Here is a 20842-nt window from a genome sequence, read left to right on the forward strand (position 1 = left end):
CATTTGAACTATTTCTATTAGTTTCTTTCTCATTTTTTTCCACTTTTGTTAACAAGAGTATGAAAACCTAGAAAAAAATGTATTGTACATTTAGAACAGATATACAATTTGTGATTACTCGTGAGTTAACTATTGAAGTCATGCGATCAATTGCAAAAATTTAATCATCTGACATCCATAATTTTTAATAATCTTTTCTTTTGTTTAATTAGGGGCATCAGGCGATTACATTTTTTAATTGTAATTAATCACATGACAACTAGTTAACTCACATTAATCACACATTTTAGATCTGTTCTAAATGTAAAATATTTATTTTCTAGATTTTCATACTCTTAACAAAAGTGGGGAAAAAATGTGAAACTACATTTTTGACGTCTATAGCCGTCAATGGCAGTGAATGAGTTAATAAAAGAAGCTGACATCTAGCATTTTAGATGGAACAAAAATTATTTTCACATGAAAACAAAAAAACTGAACAAAACATGTATATCATCAAATTGATACAGGCATTCTTCACTAGCATAGAGGTGTAAAAAAAATGTGTTTACCACTGTATGATAACACTAAATGAAATGAAAATTAAGTCAAATTATTGCTTCATTATAGTTATTATTACACTTTTCCTTCCACAAAAAGCCCAAAAAAAATGCATAGAAACAATATAAACAACATTGCATGTGACTGGGAGGGGAGTCTCTTCACATAAAGACTAAAACAGCATACTTTACTTCCATAAAGTAACTTTTTGGTCATGACACAATGAACTTTCATGAGCCTTTTGAGTTGCAGCCCTACCAAATAAGTGTCACTGTCATGATTCCATCCCCATGTCGGCCTCCCTCTCTCACCCGCTCCCCTGTTGGACAGCAGATGGAGACTGTGGCCCAGTTCTGCCTTTTGTCTCGGGTCCCCAGAGAGAGACCTGGATGTGGCTTTCTTGGACAAGCACAAGGCTCACTCGCTCCATTCCTGTCAGGCCGCCTCTCTTTCTTTCTTTTCTCATTAAAAGGCAAGCAAGCGGTGGAATGCAGATATTATGAATATAAGCATTGAAATGAGCACATGTTGAACCCAAGCCTCTCCACTGGAAGCAAACCTTTAATGAAAAGATATTTCTTTGCATGTTTGATAGATGTTTTAAAGCTACCGTACAATGGAGCAGGACTCACAAAAGAGCACATGCGTCAAGCACAAAGACGACTTGATCGCCGACCCCAGTGGAACAGTCAAAACTGTTACACAATATTGTTGTCTTACTCGCCACGCTTAAGTAAATATCATATCCTACTGTACTAAACTTGTGTCTGCAAAAGCCAAATTGGGATCAACATTACAACAGTAAATGAAGAGGTTATGAACAACAGGTGGAACACTGGTCAGGTGGCGGTTACACACGCATGCATTATTCACGTTATGAAAAGCAACAGCCACACGAAGCTGGAAATCTGAGACGTACTACTGTAAAAGACTACCGTAAATCCATTGTCACAAGCTTATTTGGCTGAGCTTGTTGGAGTTCTTACAATACAGTGACACAACTCAATTGTTCAAGTCAAGTCATCTTTAAGTAAAAAGAAAATGTAAATAAGATGTGTCATGGTGACCACCAAACACACACACACACTTTTATCAGTGGAACTACAGTAGATGGTTTCCATCATATCACTAGTGCACAGTAAATTCTCTAGAGTAAATTTAACTCTTTTTAGAGTGGGACTAAATAGACTCAGTTTTAGAGTAATATTTACACATGGAAGAAAGTAAAATAAAGAATTAGCAAAAATAGAACATAAAAGTGACTCAAGGATGGAGGAACGAACTCACGACCTTCAGCTTGGGAGACAGCCGATCTACTGCCTGAGCCACGCAGCTCCTGCATTCTGTTAGTATATCACTCATGTCAGCTGCAGCTGATTCCAAGATTCCATGGAATCTTCAAGAGACCAAAAACAAGGTCTTTGGTCTCTTGGAGATAAGGGAACAGTAGGAGGGGCATAGCTCAAGTTTTGTGAGTTCATTCCTCAACCCATGAGTGACTTTTTTTTCCCCATTTATTTTTCCTAGTGTAAATCTTAGCCTATACTATAATTGAGTCTACTTGGTCCCAATCTAAATCGAATCAAATTTACTGATATTAGAGTGAAATTTACTCTACATCATTTACTGCATGTGTGTGCAATAGAACATCTCCATTTTATGAGGTTTTGTCATATTTTGACTCAACAAAAAGTTTTTCTTTAGTTCTGTGTAATAAATAAAACAAACAACCAAACAACCAAATAAATAAATGAATGAATGAATAAATAAATAAATAAATAAGGTGGACGTACCATTTAGCCACGAGGGACGATAGATAATGCTTTCCTGCATATTTCTTTTCCGCTGCAGTATCATCTACCAAATAGGCCTAAATTATTTCAATATATGTCCATTTAAAGACTTAAATGTTGTGATTTTTAAAATTAGTGCCCCAATTTTTTGGGTCTGTTTTTTATCAAAAGAAAAAAAAATCTGTATGCATACAGTTCATCAAACAATCAGCATTCATTGTCACATTTTGTGATAAAAAAAAAACATAATAACTTTTATTTATTGTATTCAAGAAACACAATCGCATGAAAAGAAAAATACTCTAGTCCATTCAGGATGGGTGAATACCAATACCGGCATCGATACCCGACCTTATTTCAAGGTGTCGGTTCTCAAGACAGCAGCCGATAACTAGAAATGAGAAGAATAGAAAATTGCCATTAATTTAATGCAATTTACAGGAAAGTGTGATATATAGTTAAATGTAGTTGTTTTTGGGGAGAAATGTTATTTCACACTTTTTCCATTGGTCATTGTAAATTATATCACATAATAAAATATTATATAAATAGGCCTGCTAGGCCTATCTTTCTAACATTGCAGCAACATCCGTGGCACTCCTCGCATCATCTCTGCTGTGTTTAGAGAAATGTGATCGGAGTCCGATGCGAGCAGTAGCGATCATCTATAATACACTCCCTGCATATCGGTTAATAATTGAACAAGAGGAGGCCATGAAGGGGGCGCTGCGACATGGCTGGCTTTTCAGGATGCATGAATAATTTCTCATGTGTGTGTGTGTGTGTGTGTGCGCGCGCGCGCGTCAGATCCCGCACAAACTTTGTAAAGAGCTGTAAAGATGGAGTGGAAAAAAGAAAGCGAGATGGCGGAGGGAGGGAGGGAGGGAGGGAGGGAGGTTGGGGCGTTTGGCTGTGCGTGCGTGCGTCCACGTGTTTGTTTGTGCTGAAAGAGCGAGACAACCGACCTGTGCGTGCGCAGGGGCGCGTGCGTGCATCCTCCGGGACGCGAGCGCTCACCAGCTGACAGCGCGCAAGCTCCCCGCTCCGGGGCCATCCAACACCTCTGGCGCATGCACGGACAAAAGCCGCCCGACGGAATGCACGCTGCAGACTCGTTTAACATTATGCTGCAGCAACACTTCAGACTGGAAGACAACAAAAGGAAAAAAAACAAAAAACAAGCTAACTCGGTACAGCGTTAAAACTTTGCTTTCGCAAGCACACGCACACACATGCACACGGCATATGGCGAGCGAGCGCGTGCATTTGTTTACTATTAAATGACTCGAGAGAGGAGATCAGATGTTGAATGTGCCGTTAAAACTAATGGAAATGAGTATGGGGACGTCCCTTTGGGGCTTTGTATTATCCACTGGGCCTCTTACAGATCAACTATTGTCACCGCAATACACCTGACTGCACATTGCAAGTGAATTTGATTGATGTGGAGGAGAAAAAAAAAACAATAAAACAAGACTCTTGTTAGATAGATGGATTATTTTGAAACACATAGAGGATAACATTATATAACAATCTACAAGATGTCAATTTAAGGCCTCTCTCTTACTTGACAGCACAGTGCAGACACAAAAAGAGTTGTTGTTATTTGTTCGTCTCTATATGACAGTAAGCACCGAAATGATGTTAGATGGTAAGCAACGCAGTCATGACAGTATAATTTAAAAAAAAGTTAAATAATATAGCAAGAACTACATGTCAAACGTATGCTCATTAAACAGAAAATTGTAATTGAAAGACAAACTTTGCAACTCGAAGTTTGCTGACGTTAGTTATATTTGATTTTATGTTTATTTTTAAATACAGCAACAACAAGCTATAACTATGTCCTAGATATTGATGCCATTTTTTTTTTTAGTTTGGGGGCGTATAAACTCGTCGTTATTGGAAATAACTTACACCCAAGTTAGATTTGTTTTTTTCAAATTGGTTTAGGTTTCCAAATGAAAGACTGAACAATATAAGAAATACAGCATGACAAACTGATGGATATCTACTTTAAAACATTTTCCCCTCGCCATTAATTCAATTATACATTTGGAGCTGTTACATTGAAAGACAATTGGAGAAATGCTATATATAGCAACTTATAGTTTTTATCTACAAAATAAAACAAAGAGATATGTCAAACTTTGTTTACATCGAACACTCCCATTGCAACTCTACAATAGGTTTGCAGCTTTTTGTTGCATTTTTTTTTTTACTTTTAAAAGAAGCCAAAATACAACAAGCAGCGTGTCACATATGTAATTTATTTGCATTTTGCAAATGTAGAAAACAAAATATAGCAAAGCCTGCATTTTAAAATAACTTAAGTTTCAGTTTTTGAGTTTAGGGCCTATACATGCCCTTTAATGTTAATTGAAATTTACTGAACTGCAGAAAAAAAGCAGCATGCAAATATTTACACAAAATGTAAATGCGCCATTTTGTAATAGCAATTTTCATTGCGTTTGAAATGCTGTAGATTTGATTTCACCTGGTGTCAAAATGAGCAGACTGTTAACCTTATGCTGCAAAAGTAATAATTGGATCTGTTAGGATCATTAAAAACAAGGAAACATTTTTTTCGTTTACTTTTTATTTCCAAAATCAAATGAACAAACAACGAATGGCAAAATTATAACTTTTCCAGAAGTTACCTATGTATTACAAAACTATAACAAATTAAAACAAAACAATAAATATACATGTCAATTAATCTCATCCAGTGAAAGCAAAAGACACACATACAAAAAACAAAACAAAAACAGGAGCAAAGTACAAAAAAGGAAGGCAGCAATGAAGGCTACATAAATAGGCTCTATTGGAAGAATTGGCAGTTCTATACTAGACAAGCAGGCAATTTTTTTTTTTTTGTGGTGTGGAATAAAAATCATTATTTTGTCAAGCCCCTGGCTCATATAGGCTACACATTACTATTTTAAAGTGCACATGGTGAACTTTTGAAATTGCAAACAAAATACATTATACAAACAATAAAAATACAATTTTGTGAAAAGACTGGACTGCTTATTTTTGGTTGGAGTGAAATGGGGAATAACATGGCGATGAGACCTGGCAACCTCAAATTGGCATGAACCAAATTAATATGTCACAAAGAAATAATTGTCAAAAACGTTTGCGAGTAATTTGGTTGACACTGCTGGGCTTACGTGGTGTTGAAATACATATATATATATTTTTTGAGAATATTTTAGAAAGAGACCGCGTGAAGCTCGTCCTCTTCCGCCGCCATCTCATCCGAGTCACTGAAGTGGGAGCGCGGGGAAAACTCGCCGTCGCTGCGGGGCGAGTCCACACGGCCACCGGGCCCCGCCGCCGCAGGGGAGCCCCCCACTCCCTCCACCTGCAAGGCGGGGAACGAGACTTCGTCGAAGGCTGCGCGCAGCGACATGGCGTCGATGTGCGCGGCCAGCTGGCCCTCGGACGAGTTGGTCCTCGGCTGTGATGGCGACTGCGGAGCAACTCCGTCGAACCCCGCGGAAGGTGACGGCATCAGCTCGTTCTTTGGCGGGTTGGAGGCGTTCGAAGACGGCGCTGGGTCTTCCAGGAGCTCCGCCAGGGCGTTTATGTAAATCTGCGCCATTTGTAGCGTTTCGTACTTGGACAGCTTCTTGTCGTTGTCCAGCGCCGGGATGACGTTGCGGAGGGCGTCGAAGGCGTGGTTCAGGCCGTGCATGCGCCGCCGCTCCCGGGCGTTGGCGGCCACGCGCCTCTGCCGCTGCACGCCGTTGGCGGGCTTGCTAGACGGGGCCCTCTGCCGGGCGGAAGCGTCCTGCTCGGCCCCGGCGACCACCAGGCCCTTCAGGCGGCATAGGTCCCGGACTTTGAGCGAGCCCATGGCCGTTTTTCGGTAGCTGGGAGGGCTGGGGTGACCCTCAGAGTCTGGCGAGCCACTCTCTGGAATAGCAGGAAAGTTTTTCTTAATCAGAGAACCAATGTGACGTCACATCAACTACCGATGTGGCATTTACGGACCACTGGGAAATATGACAAGCATAAACATCAATAAGAAGTAGGCCTATAGGCTACTTGTTTTTTTTCTTTCTCATATAGACTTTTGCAGTTTCCCTCTTTGGTCATCAAATCTTAATTGAACTTTACCATTTTAATTTCCCCACCAGGACGTCAAATTGCGCCTTCATTTAACTTTGTTTTCTAACTTCTAAGTTCTCGTGAACATACCGCACTTGAAAATCATTTAACCTCCTCGTGTTATAATTATCCAGTGTACTGGAAGCACCATACAAACTTTGTCAGCCTGGTCCAAGCTTTGTAATTTCACATGCAACGCACCAACTACACTTGCCTTTATAGTAATTTATTTATAGCTTTCTAATTTCCCTGTTCTCTAAAATGCAATAACAAACTTAGGCTACTTGTCCGAAGTTTTCAGTTTCACACGTTTCATAATTAATAATAATAATCAGCATTTCATTGCATTCGCCCAAATCTTTCATTGCAAATTTAACTGAAAACACCATCATCATTTAAACGAACTTGTCCTATAACTTTCTAATTATCATGTTTTCTGGAAGTCACTGTATAAAATAATTTTTTTGTCATGACATTCCAATTCCCAAGTTTACTAGAAAACACCATCCCAACTTCATTTAACTTGTTCTAGATATTAAAATTCAAATTATTGTGGAATGCAGCAAAAAAACTTTCAACCCTTTACCTAACTTTGCGATATTCAAACTTTCTGGCACTCACCATAAAAACTTATATCCCAGCTATTATTGCAATTTTCAAGTTTTCAGAAAAAAATACGTTTTCATTTTACCGCCACATTTTATGGAACATACCATATTAATTAATTTAACTTCTCCTATATAGAATCCTAATTTCCAAGCATTTTAGTAAAACAAATAGTTTCTTTCTTTTCAAATGTCACTAATCACAATCTGAGGATAACGCTCCTTGAAAAGTCCACACGCGACAAAAACTTCTTGGAGTTTGCATGCATGCATGCGAATCAGCAAAGAGGCTCACCGCGATAAGACCCGGTGCTGGAGCAGGGCGAATGTCCCAGGTAGTCCGCCGAAGAGTCGCGTGCGTCGCAGGTGCCGGAGGGCTGCGCGGGAGCGAGCCAGTCGCGTGGGTCACTTTCATAGCTCGCCTCCTTGGCGCCCTGACACCAGTCTGCCACGCTTAGGACGTCCATGTTTCACCCCCACGCCGCGCAAACAACTCCTACAGGTGGTGGTGGTCTAAACACGATTACCGGGGACGCTTTGGCTTCCGCGCTGCGTGAGGAGGAGCGCGGGTCGCGTGTCTCTGGTGTCTGGAGACGCCGCGTCCGTTTAAAAGGCGGCACGCGTCTCGCAGCCCCCCTCCTCGCTCAGGTCGCGTGTAGTCGACCAATGAGAAGAGGCCAAAAAAAAAAAGGAAAAAGAAGAAGATGGAAAAAGCCTCAAAGGAGAACCCCCCCCCCTGAAAGTTGTACTGTTTATATAAGACTACAAAAGGGATATTTTAAGCAAAGGGGACCCTCAATACACACGTGCACGGTTTTTTAGGTGAGGAGCGTGCACCATGTGTAACGTGACGTGCTTGAATGTGCGTCGACTTGCTTCCGACAGATGAGCATGCTCACGGTTTTTAACCATTTTGCAGTTGTTTCATATTTATGACCTAAACGTTTTTAAATGCAAATATTCCTGTAATTATAACGTACTGTATTTGAATATGTCCCCAGTCCTGACTTAAATCAATACATTGAGAACCCACTGTGGAACAAACAAACAACTGTGCAGTGCGGTCAAAAGTTTAGAGACATATTATGTCTGCATGTGCAGGAGTCTCGAAACTTTTTAAAAAGTTTTACATGCCAAAATGCCTCAAAAGTTGCAGAAAAAAAAGTTTAGCATGAAATCAAGCAGGAGTGTAAATCTTGTGAAAAATAATAATAATAATTATTAGCTTTTAAAGGATTGAAATGTGTTGTCTTATTTTTTTTAATGTTTTTTATTTATTTAATTAATGTATTTTTAAAATATTTTTTCTCATTCATTTATTTCATAGAATCAGAAATGAAATATATTCTCACATAATTTTTGTGTAAATTGTCACATGAATGTAGGCGTAAAAAGCAGGATTGAAGAGGACGGGCATTGATCTTCAGCAACAATAAGGGTGATCTGAAATAGTGTACTTTTTGTTTTTAATCTTCTTTTTTAGCCAAATTCACAGGTTCACCTAAATTGTGTGCTGCCATCTAGCATTCCACAGTAGAATTACACCCAAAATAAAAAAGAGGCAAAACAAAAGAGAGATATAAACTGTACAAAATAAATACAAATGGCTCATGGGGTTCTCTCTCTCTTTTCCATGATCTCCAGTTTCATTCTGCTTTTGTCGCGCTCCACAACCCTTTTGATCTGAGCCTCGGAACGCCCTGTCGGGTGTATGAGTCTTCGCGGGAGGCTTCAGAAACATGAGCTAGGCTCCCTTACTGACACACGTAAGTGTGTGTGTAAACCTGCGATCATCCCATTGAAGAAGGAAACAATGTAAAAGAGCGATCAAAAGAGCAAACTTTAAAGTGCATATGTGTGGCCAATGATGTCATGCACTAATAGTGGGCTATTTAGCCTAATTAGAGCATGCACAATTAAGATTGTTGAATACAGTAGCTCACTGATTGTCAACTACTGTCCCACTAAACAATATATCTATCAATGGCACCAACATATAGCATATTGGTAAAAGCTTCTTTATTTAATACAGAATGACGTAGCTCAGCAATTCACCAGGAAATTATCTGTGCTATTTCTTCATAATAAAGCATGCTTTCACTTATTTCTGTAACCACAACTTAATTTTGAGTCTGGAACGGATAAATTGTGTTTCCATTAATTTCAATTGGAAACATTGTTTTGGTTTAAGAACTTTTGGTTTGAGGACAGAGTCTACAAATGAATGAAGTTTCTGAACCAAGATATTATTTTCTGCAAGCAGTCTTCCATCCATAACAAGGTATTTTTTATTCATGCATCCATCACAAGGGACGTCGGTCTGGCGCCAAGCGTTGGCCCCTCTCTCCACCTACAAGCCCCCGCCTCCATCCAACGGGGCTCCTGAGGCTACCGACAGGTTGGATATTGTAGCCGGCCATTATTAAAGTGTCGCCGCCACAATGGAGACTCTATGTTCCATTGGTCATGCCTGTGGGGGGCGCCTCCTCTATAGGAGGGGATGAGAGAAGGGAGCAAGGGTAGGGGTGAGGGGGTGAGGGGCTTCCATCATTCCAGTGCCGGGGAGAGGAGTCTGCGTGCTGCCGCTCCTCATACTCGTCTCCCGGGAGACCGAGACGCGACAGGCACGCGGCTGGAGTGAGGAGGGGCACGAGAGGGACCTCGAGCCCGGCCGGCTGTGGTTCACTGTGGCACTGCCCATGAATGCGACTCAAATAAAACATTTACAATGGATATAAAAAGTCCACACACCCCCATTCAAATCACAGGTTTTTGTGAGGTAAAACAAAAACAAAATAAGGCTGAGATAAATAATTTCAAAACTTTTAGAGGTAAAAATACACTGAAAAAAGTGTGTCCACCTCATTTTAAACAAATTTAAGCTAATGTTAAATTGGATTCAGCACACACCTATCTTTTTTTTTTTTTGGTGCTTTCTAGCAGAAGCCTGAAGATTTTGTGCTAACACTGAATGTTACTTGGAACAGTTCATAATTTCTTTCACATGTTCTAAAGCCGGTTCTAGCCAGGGCTGAATTGTCACAAAAAAAAAAACAAACAAACAAAAAAAAAAGGCTGCCGGCCCAGCCCGATTCTTGAGTACACCTGCCTAACACATAGTTCTGCAACTGAAATTAACTGATGGTTCATTTTGCTCTCTATATTCTATTATCTACTCTTGGGGTAAAATGGAGGAAAATAATAATTAAAAAAAAAACACTGCATTGGCCCCGAAAGACTCCGTCCGGCCCACCGGGCATCTGCCCTGCATGGAAGATGGCCAGTCCAGCCATGTTTCCAGCTGAAGACAAACTGCCCCAATAAAGCATGATGCCACCACCAAGCATTACTTTTCGTATTTTGTCCTTTTGGTGATGATGAGCGGTCAGTCTTGGTTTTATTGGACCAAAATCTTGATACAATATCTCAAACACATGCAGAAACATGTTTTGTGGTCCAATGAAACCAAGTGTAAACCTTTAGGCCAGCATTCCAAAAGCTGTTTGGTGGGGAAAAAAATGTCAGGAAAAGCCTACTAGAACTTTTTAAAATTTGTTTGGGGTTACACGGAGGCAATTTAAATGGTGGCTGGTGTGTGCTGACATGAGTTTGAATGTGGCTGGTAAATTCTAAATACACATCCAAGTGCAAGTTTTCAGGGTGTGCACACTTCTGCAATCACATTTTTAAAGTTATTTTTACTTCCCCTGTAAATCCCCCTCCCCCTTATCAATTGGCATGAGTAATAGATCACATTAGTGGTGTTTTAATTATTATTATTTTTTTTAATGGATGACAAAATCCTGGCATTTGAACATGGGTGTATAGACATTCTATATTCACTGTAATAAATCAAACTAAAATAAATCAAAACTAATTACCCTTTGAAGAGGACTGACAGACTCAATGTGGAGGGGACAGCGGGATTCTCTGGTTATTACAATAGCATTGTGTTTTCAGCTACAGTTCAAGCTTTTCATACTTAATTTATACAGAAAGTAATTGTATTGGTCATACTGTACCGCCAGACCCTTTACTCCTCTGAAGCATAAAAAAAAGAGCCAATTTCTGGTTGTGATGGCACAAAAAGCTAAACAAGTAGCATTACAGTTGATGAATTAATCCTTGAGCAACGGGTCACCATCATGGGGCCAAAGGTAGTTCCCAAGGGCCACATGTGTCATGTCTGGGAAGATCTGGCTTTGGTTGAGGGCCCCGAGTGGGTTCCCGCCCTTCCGCGGGTTGACCAATCCGGGCCCTCAGCCACTTGTGCCTGGCCCCAGGTGTGACTAGTTATCTAATTAGTGTGGGTGCATTTAATTCCCGGGTGGAGATCAGTCGGCATGGGATCATTGCCGCTTGTCACGGTCAACCCCGGAGTCTTGTCTGTCACTTTGATGGTGTATCTTTTCAGTTCCTTGTTTAGTTAGCATTAACCAGTACCCTGGTTAGTGTGTTCTGTAAAATAAAGCACGCCAGTCTCGCCTGCACTCCTGCTGTGGTTCTTCTTCATTTTGGGTCCTCCACCTCACACGCCGACAGACACCACGCCGCTCCGTGACCACACTGTGACAACATGAGTATCCAATGACTTAAGTGACACGAACCCCCCTAATGAATATTTACTTACCTCTGTCTACTACCATGGCATTTTACTGAAAAAGAGGACAACAAACATGTATTTTTTCCAGATACATGTAGTCTAATACAAAATGATGTTATATATTTTAAAAAAAAATATCTGAGTACCATGCCTGAAAGAAAAACACATTGTACAGTACTGTATCATACTTGCCTTTGCTGACATCTAGTGGCCAATCCTCACCTCGCGCCACTGCTGTACATGTGCAGGACATGATGTGATACTGCAGATTAGGTTTTCCTTTGTAAAAACAACATGAAGCATCCCACTGTAGAAAACCTGTTTATTAGACAAATTATACACAGAAAGCTTTGCCACCTGTAACAGAGGCCCTGGTTTGTTCAGTTTTTGAATAATATGCAACACATACAACAAAATAGGCCTATCTTAAATACTGTACATCATATTTTCTTTTTTAGTTGTTGTAATTATTATTTTGGAAAATTATCAAGTAAAATCTGTAGTTCTATATGTGAAATTAAAAACAAAAATGTCAACAGATAGCGGCAGGAGAACGTTTTTTTGCATGCTACTTTTTAATGAATAGATTGCCAATTTTTGTTATTTAGACAGAACCAAAATCTAATAACTGAGAATGGTGTATGCAAAAGGGTTTTGATGTATGTGTTGATGTTGATCATGTAAGGCAGGGTTTCCCAAACTTCTTGTTTGGAGCCAAAATGGGTCACGGGTCAATTTTGTGTTAATAATCAATTACTCATGTTGAAATAAATGTATTATTTCCCCACAGAGGAATTCCCTTTGGGTTTTGAGTTGGAAAAAGTTTGGGAAACACTGTGGGAAGGGGGAAAAAAATAAACAAAACACAAAAGCTTATCATGATAGTTTCCTTTTTGTTTAACAAAAATAGTATTAACATGTAAAATATACATTTTTTTCATTAATAATGTCTTTCATTTATACTAAATAAAACTTTTATAAATGTCCTATTTTACCATTCAGTAGCCATACTGCAGCCTAACAATATTGAAAAGAACACCTAAGAACGCTTGCTTCTAAACACTGTGGCTTGGATCGAGTTCTCTATGCACAACGTTTTTAGCTCTTAAAGATAAACTGAAAAATTGTGCTAAACAACGATAACATGATCAATTATTAAGTGTCAGTGAAAACCGATTGGTTTCCAATTGAACCAACCCCAACCCCCACAAAATGCTCTTAATGTACTGCACCCCCCTTTTCACCACTGAAATGCACCTTAATGGTCTTGTTGGAATTAATTGGCACTTTAAAAACAAGTCATAGAAAGAGTACACTTGACATGACAGGAAAAGATATTCCAAACTGGTCTGCTCTTGGGTGTTTTCTGCTATGCTAGGACATCTGGGGCTTGACTGGCAGTTGCAAAGGGGGTACAGTAACTTAGTTGGCGTGTAAGGCCTGTTCTGAAAATGCTGTTGCAGTGGCTTCTCTTCAATACAAAACCCATTTTACAAGTGATAAAAATTGAGTAAATGACTCAAAACATGATTCTAGAGGATGACGGCATTGAAACTAAAGCCAAAAATGTAAACATATGATTTGAATGTTGCATGGACCAAAAAAATAAAAAAATAGACTACAGCGCTGATTTAAGCAGTTCAAACAATTACACAGCTCAGAACAATGTTATTTTTTTTTGTATTTCCTGACCAAAAACACATTCCACGTGTTAAAATATTTTTTTCTTTTGAAAACAAATCTCATAAAAAGACATATAATAAGCACTAAAATCCTTTCTCTTATGTTTTTTTGTTGTTTTCTTTCCTCCCTATTACCTTTCTGTAGAGTCTGATTAAAAGGTCTCACCATGACTTGAAAAGCAGATAATACAGTACCATGTGAGGAAAAAAACAAATAAAAAAAAAAGGTCAGATCCACATACAATCACTTACAGGTCTGTGGGCACTGTTGCAGTGCAGTGGGGTTCACAAAGCGTCTTCAATGTGCATCAAAGAATGTTCATGTCGACACACCAAAATGACGGACGTCGTTTTTGTACAGCGTCATTAAGATGTTTAAAAGTTCACCGGCAAGCTATTTGCGTTTGTTCCCACGTCTGGTCTTGGGCCCCCGTTGATCGGGAGAGATGATCGGGCATTTTAAGAGCAAGAGATACTTGAGCACGAACTCCGACTTTTGGATAAAACCTGCCAAGTACTCTCGCAATACTCCAAGGGATTGAGACAAATCATACAAGGTTGTTGTGTCGCGGCTAGACCACCGCCGAGGTCGAGCTGGAGTGCGGGAGAGCAATACAAGAGTTCTTAAGGGGTGTTTTCAGACAGGCAGTCTTCATGGTAGGGAACATAAAACATCACCCTCAAAAGAATCCCCCCGGACAATCACAAGATTAACACCAATAAAGCAAAAATATCATTTCTCTGTGGACCCGGTCCCAATTGCACCTCTAACGAATGTCCGAGCATAACCCCACCTCCTCTCGCCCCCCCCATAGAAAATGGAATCATCCAAGCAGAAACTGAAAACAGAAAAGTTACTATGTACATAGATGTCTACGCCGACTGTTTTTCTTAGCGTTGTTTGCTTCATAACCCCATCGGATCTTACCACACCCCCTTGAACCTTCCTACCAAACCATCCCTAAGCAAGCACTTAGATGGATGTACCCCTGTCTGGGTCGTTGCCATATCCAAAGTTAGGTCCCGGACCTGTGGGCTGGTAGGGGATGGAGGACATTGTTTTGATGGGGCTGCGGAAGAAGCCACCGTTGGGGGCCCTCTGCCTAAAAGGACCGACCCCACCAGTCCGGTGGTCCTGCAGGACACCACCGGCGCCGCCGAAGCCGGCGGAGAACCCGGCTGCGGAGAACCCGGCGGCGGCTTTGGTGGACAGGCTGCGGCTGAGGGTCTGGATCTGCTCGGGGATGAAGGTGGTGGTGGTGATGTGCGTGTTACGGAAGTCGCTTATCTGCTCGAGGGCTTGGCGGGCGGCGGGCAGCGCGTCCATGTCCAGGGGGGTCAGATCGACGGAAGAGGTGGAGAATTGCTTGTGGGGGCTTTCGTCCTCTGTGCACAGGCTGTTAACCCGGCGGTGTAGGTGCTCCAGGTCGATCTCCTTATCGTCCTGCGGGCGGAGACGGGGGGGCGAGGGGGAGGAGGAGGATGGAGAACAGAAGGCCGTGACGGTTGATGGGCCAAAAAAGAGTCGAGGGACAGGAACAAAGAAAGGTGGGAAGTATGTCAAATGTAAAGAATTTGAGAGATTTAAGGAACATTTCCAACAAATAGGAAGCAAAGGGATTCGAAAAGGAAGGTTTGGTAAAAGGTGAAGTACAGAAATAGTTGTGAGAGGAGGTTAACAAAAGTTGGTTGTTGAAAAGGAGGAAACAGAAACGGAAACAAGGGTGGGATGAGTTCCGCACGTCATCCATTTGACGTAAAAATGGATTAACAATCATAGGCGAGGTGAGCAAATGGCCGCAACACGAGCACAACGTGATTGGGGAGGATGCGTCATCAGATGGGAAATTGCGATTGTTGGGTGTAGGGTGAAGGTGATGTGATGAGGGTGTGAAGAAGAAGAGGAAGGGAAAAGATGGAGGGAGGGATAGCCATGGTCAGGATACTGAGAGAGAGGAACATACAAACACTTCTACAAAGTCTCTAAGGGAGTGCAGAAGCTGGAATACTTTGTGAAAACACACCATTGTGCTGTGCTTTGTGATTCCAGCGTGAACACCAACTACATCTTTACACTGATACAGTTATTACACGGAAAGAAATACTTAACATTGCTCTATGATGTCACAAGGCCACTCTAGCACAGAATTCACATTGAGACCAACATCTCATTTTCATGGGAATTCCTTTCGTTTTTTACTAATTGCATCTTCTTCTACGACTTGTTGAATGATGGCTTCGTATGATTTACAAGTACAGTGGAACCCCCAAGGTCAAATTCTCCAATAGTGGCATAATCTTGAAAAAAATATGCCTCAAAAATATGCTTTAATCACGCATGGTCAGCAATTCTCCCGAGACTTCGATTTTAGCGCATTTTAAGGGTTAACTTGCCTGATCGTGTCTAAGTGTTATGATAACCTCAGCCCCAAAATGGAGCTGTCACAGGAAATTATCTGGCTGCTCATATGAAGAATACAAATACATTAAATACCAATTGTGTTACTTTTAACAATCTAATGTAAATACACACAGTAGACGAACCAAATAGTCCATGATTCGACTTTACTACTCTGCATCGACAATTAAAGCTTGAAGTTGGCTGATCGCTAATCAAGTGATTTTGGAATCTTGTCTTCCAATCGGCCAGTCGACAAGAGGACTTTTGACTCGCCTGACTGCTGCCGTCGTCGAACTATAAAGATCTTTGGAGGAAGAAATTAAAGTACCCATCTAAGTGGGGTGAAATTTGTTCTCCGCATTTGACCCATCCACTGAGGAAGCGGTGAGCAGCAGCAAGGGCTTGCGCTCGGGGATCATTTTGGTAATCTAACCCCCCATTTTCAACCCGTAATGCTGAGTGTCAAGCAGGGAGGTAAATGGGTCCCATTTTTATAGCCTTCGGTTTGAACCCACGACCTCCCAGTCTAAGGGCGGACACACTACCTCTAGTCCACTGAGCTGTTTTTTGGCCATCAAGGTCGTCATACATCTGTGTGGGTCAGAGAATACGAATGTTATGCTAACTGTAGCGTTCAAGACGGTGGACCACAGTATTCTGTTGACTCGTTTGCAGAACCAGGTGGGCATGGTAGCGCTCCTGAGTTAGTTAGATCCTTTTTGTGTTAGCCTTTGTTGTTCTGGGTTATGAACTGCCCCACTGTTGTATGGTGTTCTACAGGGTTCAATACTGGGGCCTTTGCTGTTTTCATTGTGTCTGCCCCCTTAAGAAAACATGGTGTTTTGTTGCACTGCTCTGCGTATGACTGCCAGATCTGTGTCCTGTTGAGCAAAAAAAAGACGCTTTCTCTGAGGCTGGAGGAAACTAAGGCTTGGATGACACTGAATTCCTTGAATTTTAATGAGTGGAAAACAGAAGATGTTTGGTCCAAGTGGCCTCCTGCTAACTTGGGCCCCCTGGCACCTTATGTAATGCCAACAGTCTCAAATTTGGGTCTTAAACCGGACAGTGAATTGAAATTTGATTGGCAAATTTGTGCTGTTGTTGAATCTTTTTTTTCTCCACTGTGGCACCAGGTTAAAGTCAAGCCTCTTGAAACAGTAATCCATGCCTTCGTCACATCTTGGCTGCATTACTGTAATGCACTGTATTTTGGAGTTAGCCGATCCTCCCTCAAGCGTCTCCAGTTGGTCCAAAATTCTACTACTCATGTCCTAACTGGAGCTCGTAGGAGGAAGCACAAAACTCAAATTCTGACCTCCCTTCTTTTTAAGATACTTTTATTTTCAAATCTTTAAACGGTTTTACGATCTTGCCGCTCTGAGTTCCTCCACCTAATGGGGGTAGCGAGGACTAAATGGAAACTAAGAGGGGATCGAGCCTTTTCCGTTGCCGGTCTCTCTCTTTGGAATGACCTCCCACTAAATTTTAGGAAAGCAACCTCAATTTTAATGCGAAAACACATTTTTATTTTGTGGGTTTTAGCATGTGTCTCTGCATTATTTTACTGTGTTTACTGTCTTTGTTATCAATTTATTGTTTTTAACTATCTTTGTTGTTATGGCTGATTTTGTTGAGAACGTTTTATGATGCCGACACTTCTAGCCTAGAACAGATTAAAATTCTAAATGTTTTAAAATGAGAACAACTTGGAAGTCAAATAGCGCAAAGAATTGTGTTCAACTTTGGAAGTTCCACTGTAGCTCATAGTTAAAGTCTGTATGTTCCAACAACAATTAGCTAAATTAAATCAAATAAAACTTAAAAACGACTAAGAATACGTATCTATCCATGTTCACATAATATCTTAATCACAAGTCCTAAGGATGGTAACACTCAAGTGGAGGTGTTTCATGCTGTTGCTGGAACAGGCGGGATGGCGCCGTTCACAATGAATGAGGTGAGGCTGTTGTGAGGACGGGGCTCGGGAGGGACAAGGGCTGCTTAGGAATATGTTCATTTTGTGAGTTAGGGCTCACAGAGGTAGGTAGCGGAAAGTGCGGGGTAGTCACATGGTATCAACGGGGTTAAGACAAGATTTACTGACCGTGTCCTTTGGGTCAAGGGGGCTCTGGAAGGTGCTTGGGCCCTACCATTTGATGCACATTGACCAAGGGGATCAACAGTAGCACCCCCCTGTTGCCATCTAAGGAAGGAGCATTTGGGGAAAGGATAGGGCGGGGGGCACTGATGCTTTTCTTGCCACTATCATACACACACTGAACAATTAAAACAAGGGTACGCCAAAGGGTTGTAAATAGTTGGTACGATAACAAAATAATGGACGTGAAAAAGCAGAATCAATCCCAATCTGCCATCTGTGAGAGGGGATAACATTGAGGGAAGACAGAAAGGGTCTGCAGCAAGGACGAGTGAAAGGGTTTTGTGGAAGGACCCGCCGTAATCATACAGCACCTACAGTACATAATCAGCAGCTTTATCCCACCTCTGATATCTATTAGAAAGCAAAGGCATAACTTTGGTGACTCAAGTTATACGTGCAAAAGTGTTGCGTTGAACTTGATGAGTAAAGATGCAACACTACTTTTACTCTCAACAGAGAGACAGCCTCCTCTAAAGGCTTAAAGGCCGCATTACACATACAGTGAGGAAAATGCATGTCTTAACATGGACCAATTCTGTACCGGCATTCAGTCATTCACTATCAGTCTTTAAGCATTAGCAACCGTGCTCTTCCTTTTAAGTTCTACTGTATGTATAACCTTGGGGTGGGGGGTGAGGTGGTGAAGGTGGTCATTCGCATTTTGGGGGCGAGCTCGGAGGGGTTGTTGGGTTCGTAGGAGTGCTGCACGATCAGGGCGCAGGGAATGTCACAGCATGCCGGGGGCTGGTAACGGGTGGAGGCGGGGGCCGTGGCGTTGGAAGTGTTGGAGGTCAGGTTCTGGGTCTGAGCGCCCAGGGCCATGGGGTGCTCGTTGGGGTTGTGAGGGCACGGATCGGCAGCTTGCCTGGCAGATGGGCCATCTGCCTGCTGTCGGTGTGTAGTGGCATGCGTGGAGCGGGTGGGTGGTTGGGGGGTGGAGGCGGGGTTGAGTAGAAGGGTTTTGTATAAATGTGAGAAAAGTGTTTGTTTGCATGCAAGTCAGGCGAGGACATTAAAGACAAAATCAAAAGTCAGACAACAAGCAGCAGAGCGACGGGCAAAGACAAAGAGGGTATGAGTGACAGATGAAATCAGGCAGATGGCAGGATGATAAGGTGGCAAAGAGAAGTCAATAGGAGAAAAACAGACAGGTGGGGGGTGAGCGAGAAGAGAGACACGGCAGTCAGTCAGCGCACGCAGCGAAGCAGCTCGACCTGTGTCGTGTCCTCAGAGAGACATTCACACAGTCGTTATATACCTGGAAAGGGGAGATGTATAAATGGCATTTTGTATTGCTCTCTGTCTCTCTCCCCTCGCCCGCTACATCCCTCAACACAGAGTACTTATCTACAAAAACAAAACAAAACAAGGCAATATGAGAGCTTTGAGCCACATTGACACAGATCATTCCAAAGAGTTAGGATGAGCAGACAAGTAATTCCCAGCTCAAAATCTAATATTTATATAGGCCAAATGTACCAAAGAAGCGTATAAAACAAGATTACCTGTTCTGCTCATGCTAAATCTACACGGATCGTATGAAATATCAGACATGGTCATAACTGTTGATGTTAAAATTATGGAGGAGATCTGACAATGACATTTGACAGTTTGGCATTCAAAAGTTTAGCTTTCGAAATATTTATTTGCTCCAGTGACAGAACTCCTTCATAAGAATCTCTCAAACATTTAAAAGGCCAAAAATATAAAGCAATTGCTGCCTTGTTATGAATGAAATGGATCATATATAAAATCATGCCATTTAATTTGGGGATAACTCGGTGTTACTAAATATAATACTAATTGCACTGTTTATCTAAAGCAAAAAAAAATAAAAAAATAAAAATAAAACTAAATAAAGAAATTGTGATATTCACAATTAATGTGTTACTGAAGTGACCAAATAAAACAGTTCCGCCTTAGATGATTTTGTTAATATAATAGGGATGGGCATAATATATATATATATATATATATATTTTTTAATTCTATGAAGGTGTGGAATTGATTTGTTGACCAATCTCATCTTGAAGCAACTGAGTCCAACATCACCACTATTCATGTGCAACCAGTAAAGTCACTGTTGATGCCCTCTCAACAAATTTACTGTCTCAAGAAGTCCAATATGACCTCAGCTATAGAAAGATTAGCTACATCAATGCTACAGTGACTCTTTTGGGCGGCCTATACGATACTGCCACTGAAACAGGACTTCAGAATGATCCAATTCCATAAAAATCTTAACAAAATAGATTATTTCATTGCTGAATTTGGCCATCCCTATTTCATATTGATGTTAACAACGGCAGGTTGTAAGTAAGTGTACAATGATACTTCACATTTTGCCAGATGTGCTATGGCTAAAAAATCATCAATATGATTAAAAAAAAGGTAGAATTATTATCGGAAGAGTAGCAAAATTATTCAGTAGAATATATACCAGAGCTGATGTTTTGGATAGCATCGCTAAAAACAGGCCAGCGAGAGCATAACTACGACATCATCTGAGGTCATGTTTGTCTGAACATGAAATGGAGTCGACAATCTGTTTGGAGGTGTATTGTATGGTGTGCATGAGCGTATAAGCCCTACGGCTAATAAAGGTTAACATCAAGATGCCGGTCCGTAGATGACAATGTTGGCCATTCCACACAAAACCATAAAACACAAGACACAGGTCAAAACACAACATTGCAGCAGACAGTTAGCATGTCAAAGTACAGTATATGCAGGCATGTTTTAGAGAGAATGCAGAAGAAATACAGACACACAACCACAGATTAGTAGAAGTTTGATAGGTGCAGAGCATGTGCGCGCCATGTATTGGGATGGGTTTTGTTTGGGCGTAAAGGGTTTGAGTATAATAATAGGCTAATGTCAGGATGCAAACACTGTATGTGTTATTGACTGTACAGCAAACCTGGATGGAACACGTAAG

At 41.2% G+C, this 20842-nt stretch overlaps 2 protein-coding genes across 2 annotated transcripts in view; both read right to left on the minus strand.

The window, feature by feature from the left end:
• Positions 1–4923: 4923 nt before the first annotated feature.
• On the minus strand, positions 4924–7737 carry atoh1a (atonal bHLH transcription factor 1a). Its single transcript, XM_077561918.1, has 2 exons — positions 7350–7737; positions 4924–6254 (listed from the first exon to the last, which is right to left on the minus strand). Exons 1-2 carry the CDS (start codon positions 7519–7521, stop codon positions 5548–5550), a joined length of 879 nt encoding a protein of 292 aa, XP_077418044.1. The 5' UTR covers positions 7522–7737; the 3' UTR covers positions 4924–5547.
• A 4225-nt stretch (positions 7738–11962) lies between these two features.
• The window catches only part of grid2 (glutamate receptor, ionotropic, delta 2), a 437970-nt gene continuing 429090 nt past the window's right edge, over positions 11963–20842 (minus strand). Inside the window, exon 20 of the mRNA XM_077561716.1 lies at positions 11963–14783. Coding sequence (XP_077417842.1) covers positions 14313–14783 — 471 coding nt within the window. The 3' untranslated portion in view covers positions 11963–14312. The remainder of the gene's footprint in view (positions 14784–20842) is intronic.

Source organism: Vanacampus margaritifer, chromosome 3 (assembly GCF_051991255.1).
Source record: "Vanacampus margaritifer isolate UIUO_Vmar chromosome 3, RoL_Vmar_1.0, whole genome shotgun sequence".
Taxonomy (NCBI): Eukaryota; Metazoa; Chordata; class Actinopteri; order Syngnathiformes; family Syngnathidae; genus Vanacampus; species Vanacampus margaritifer.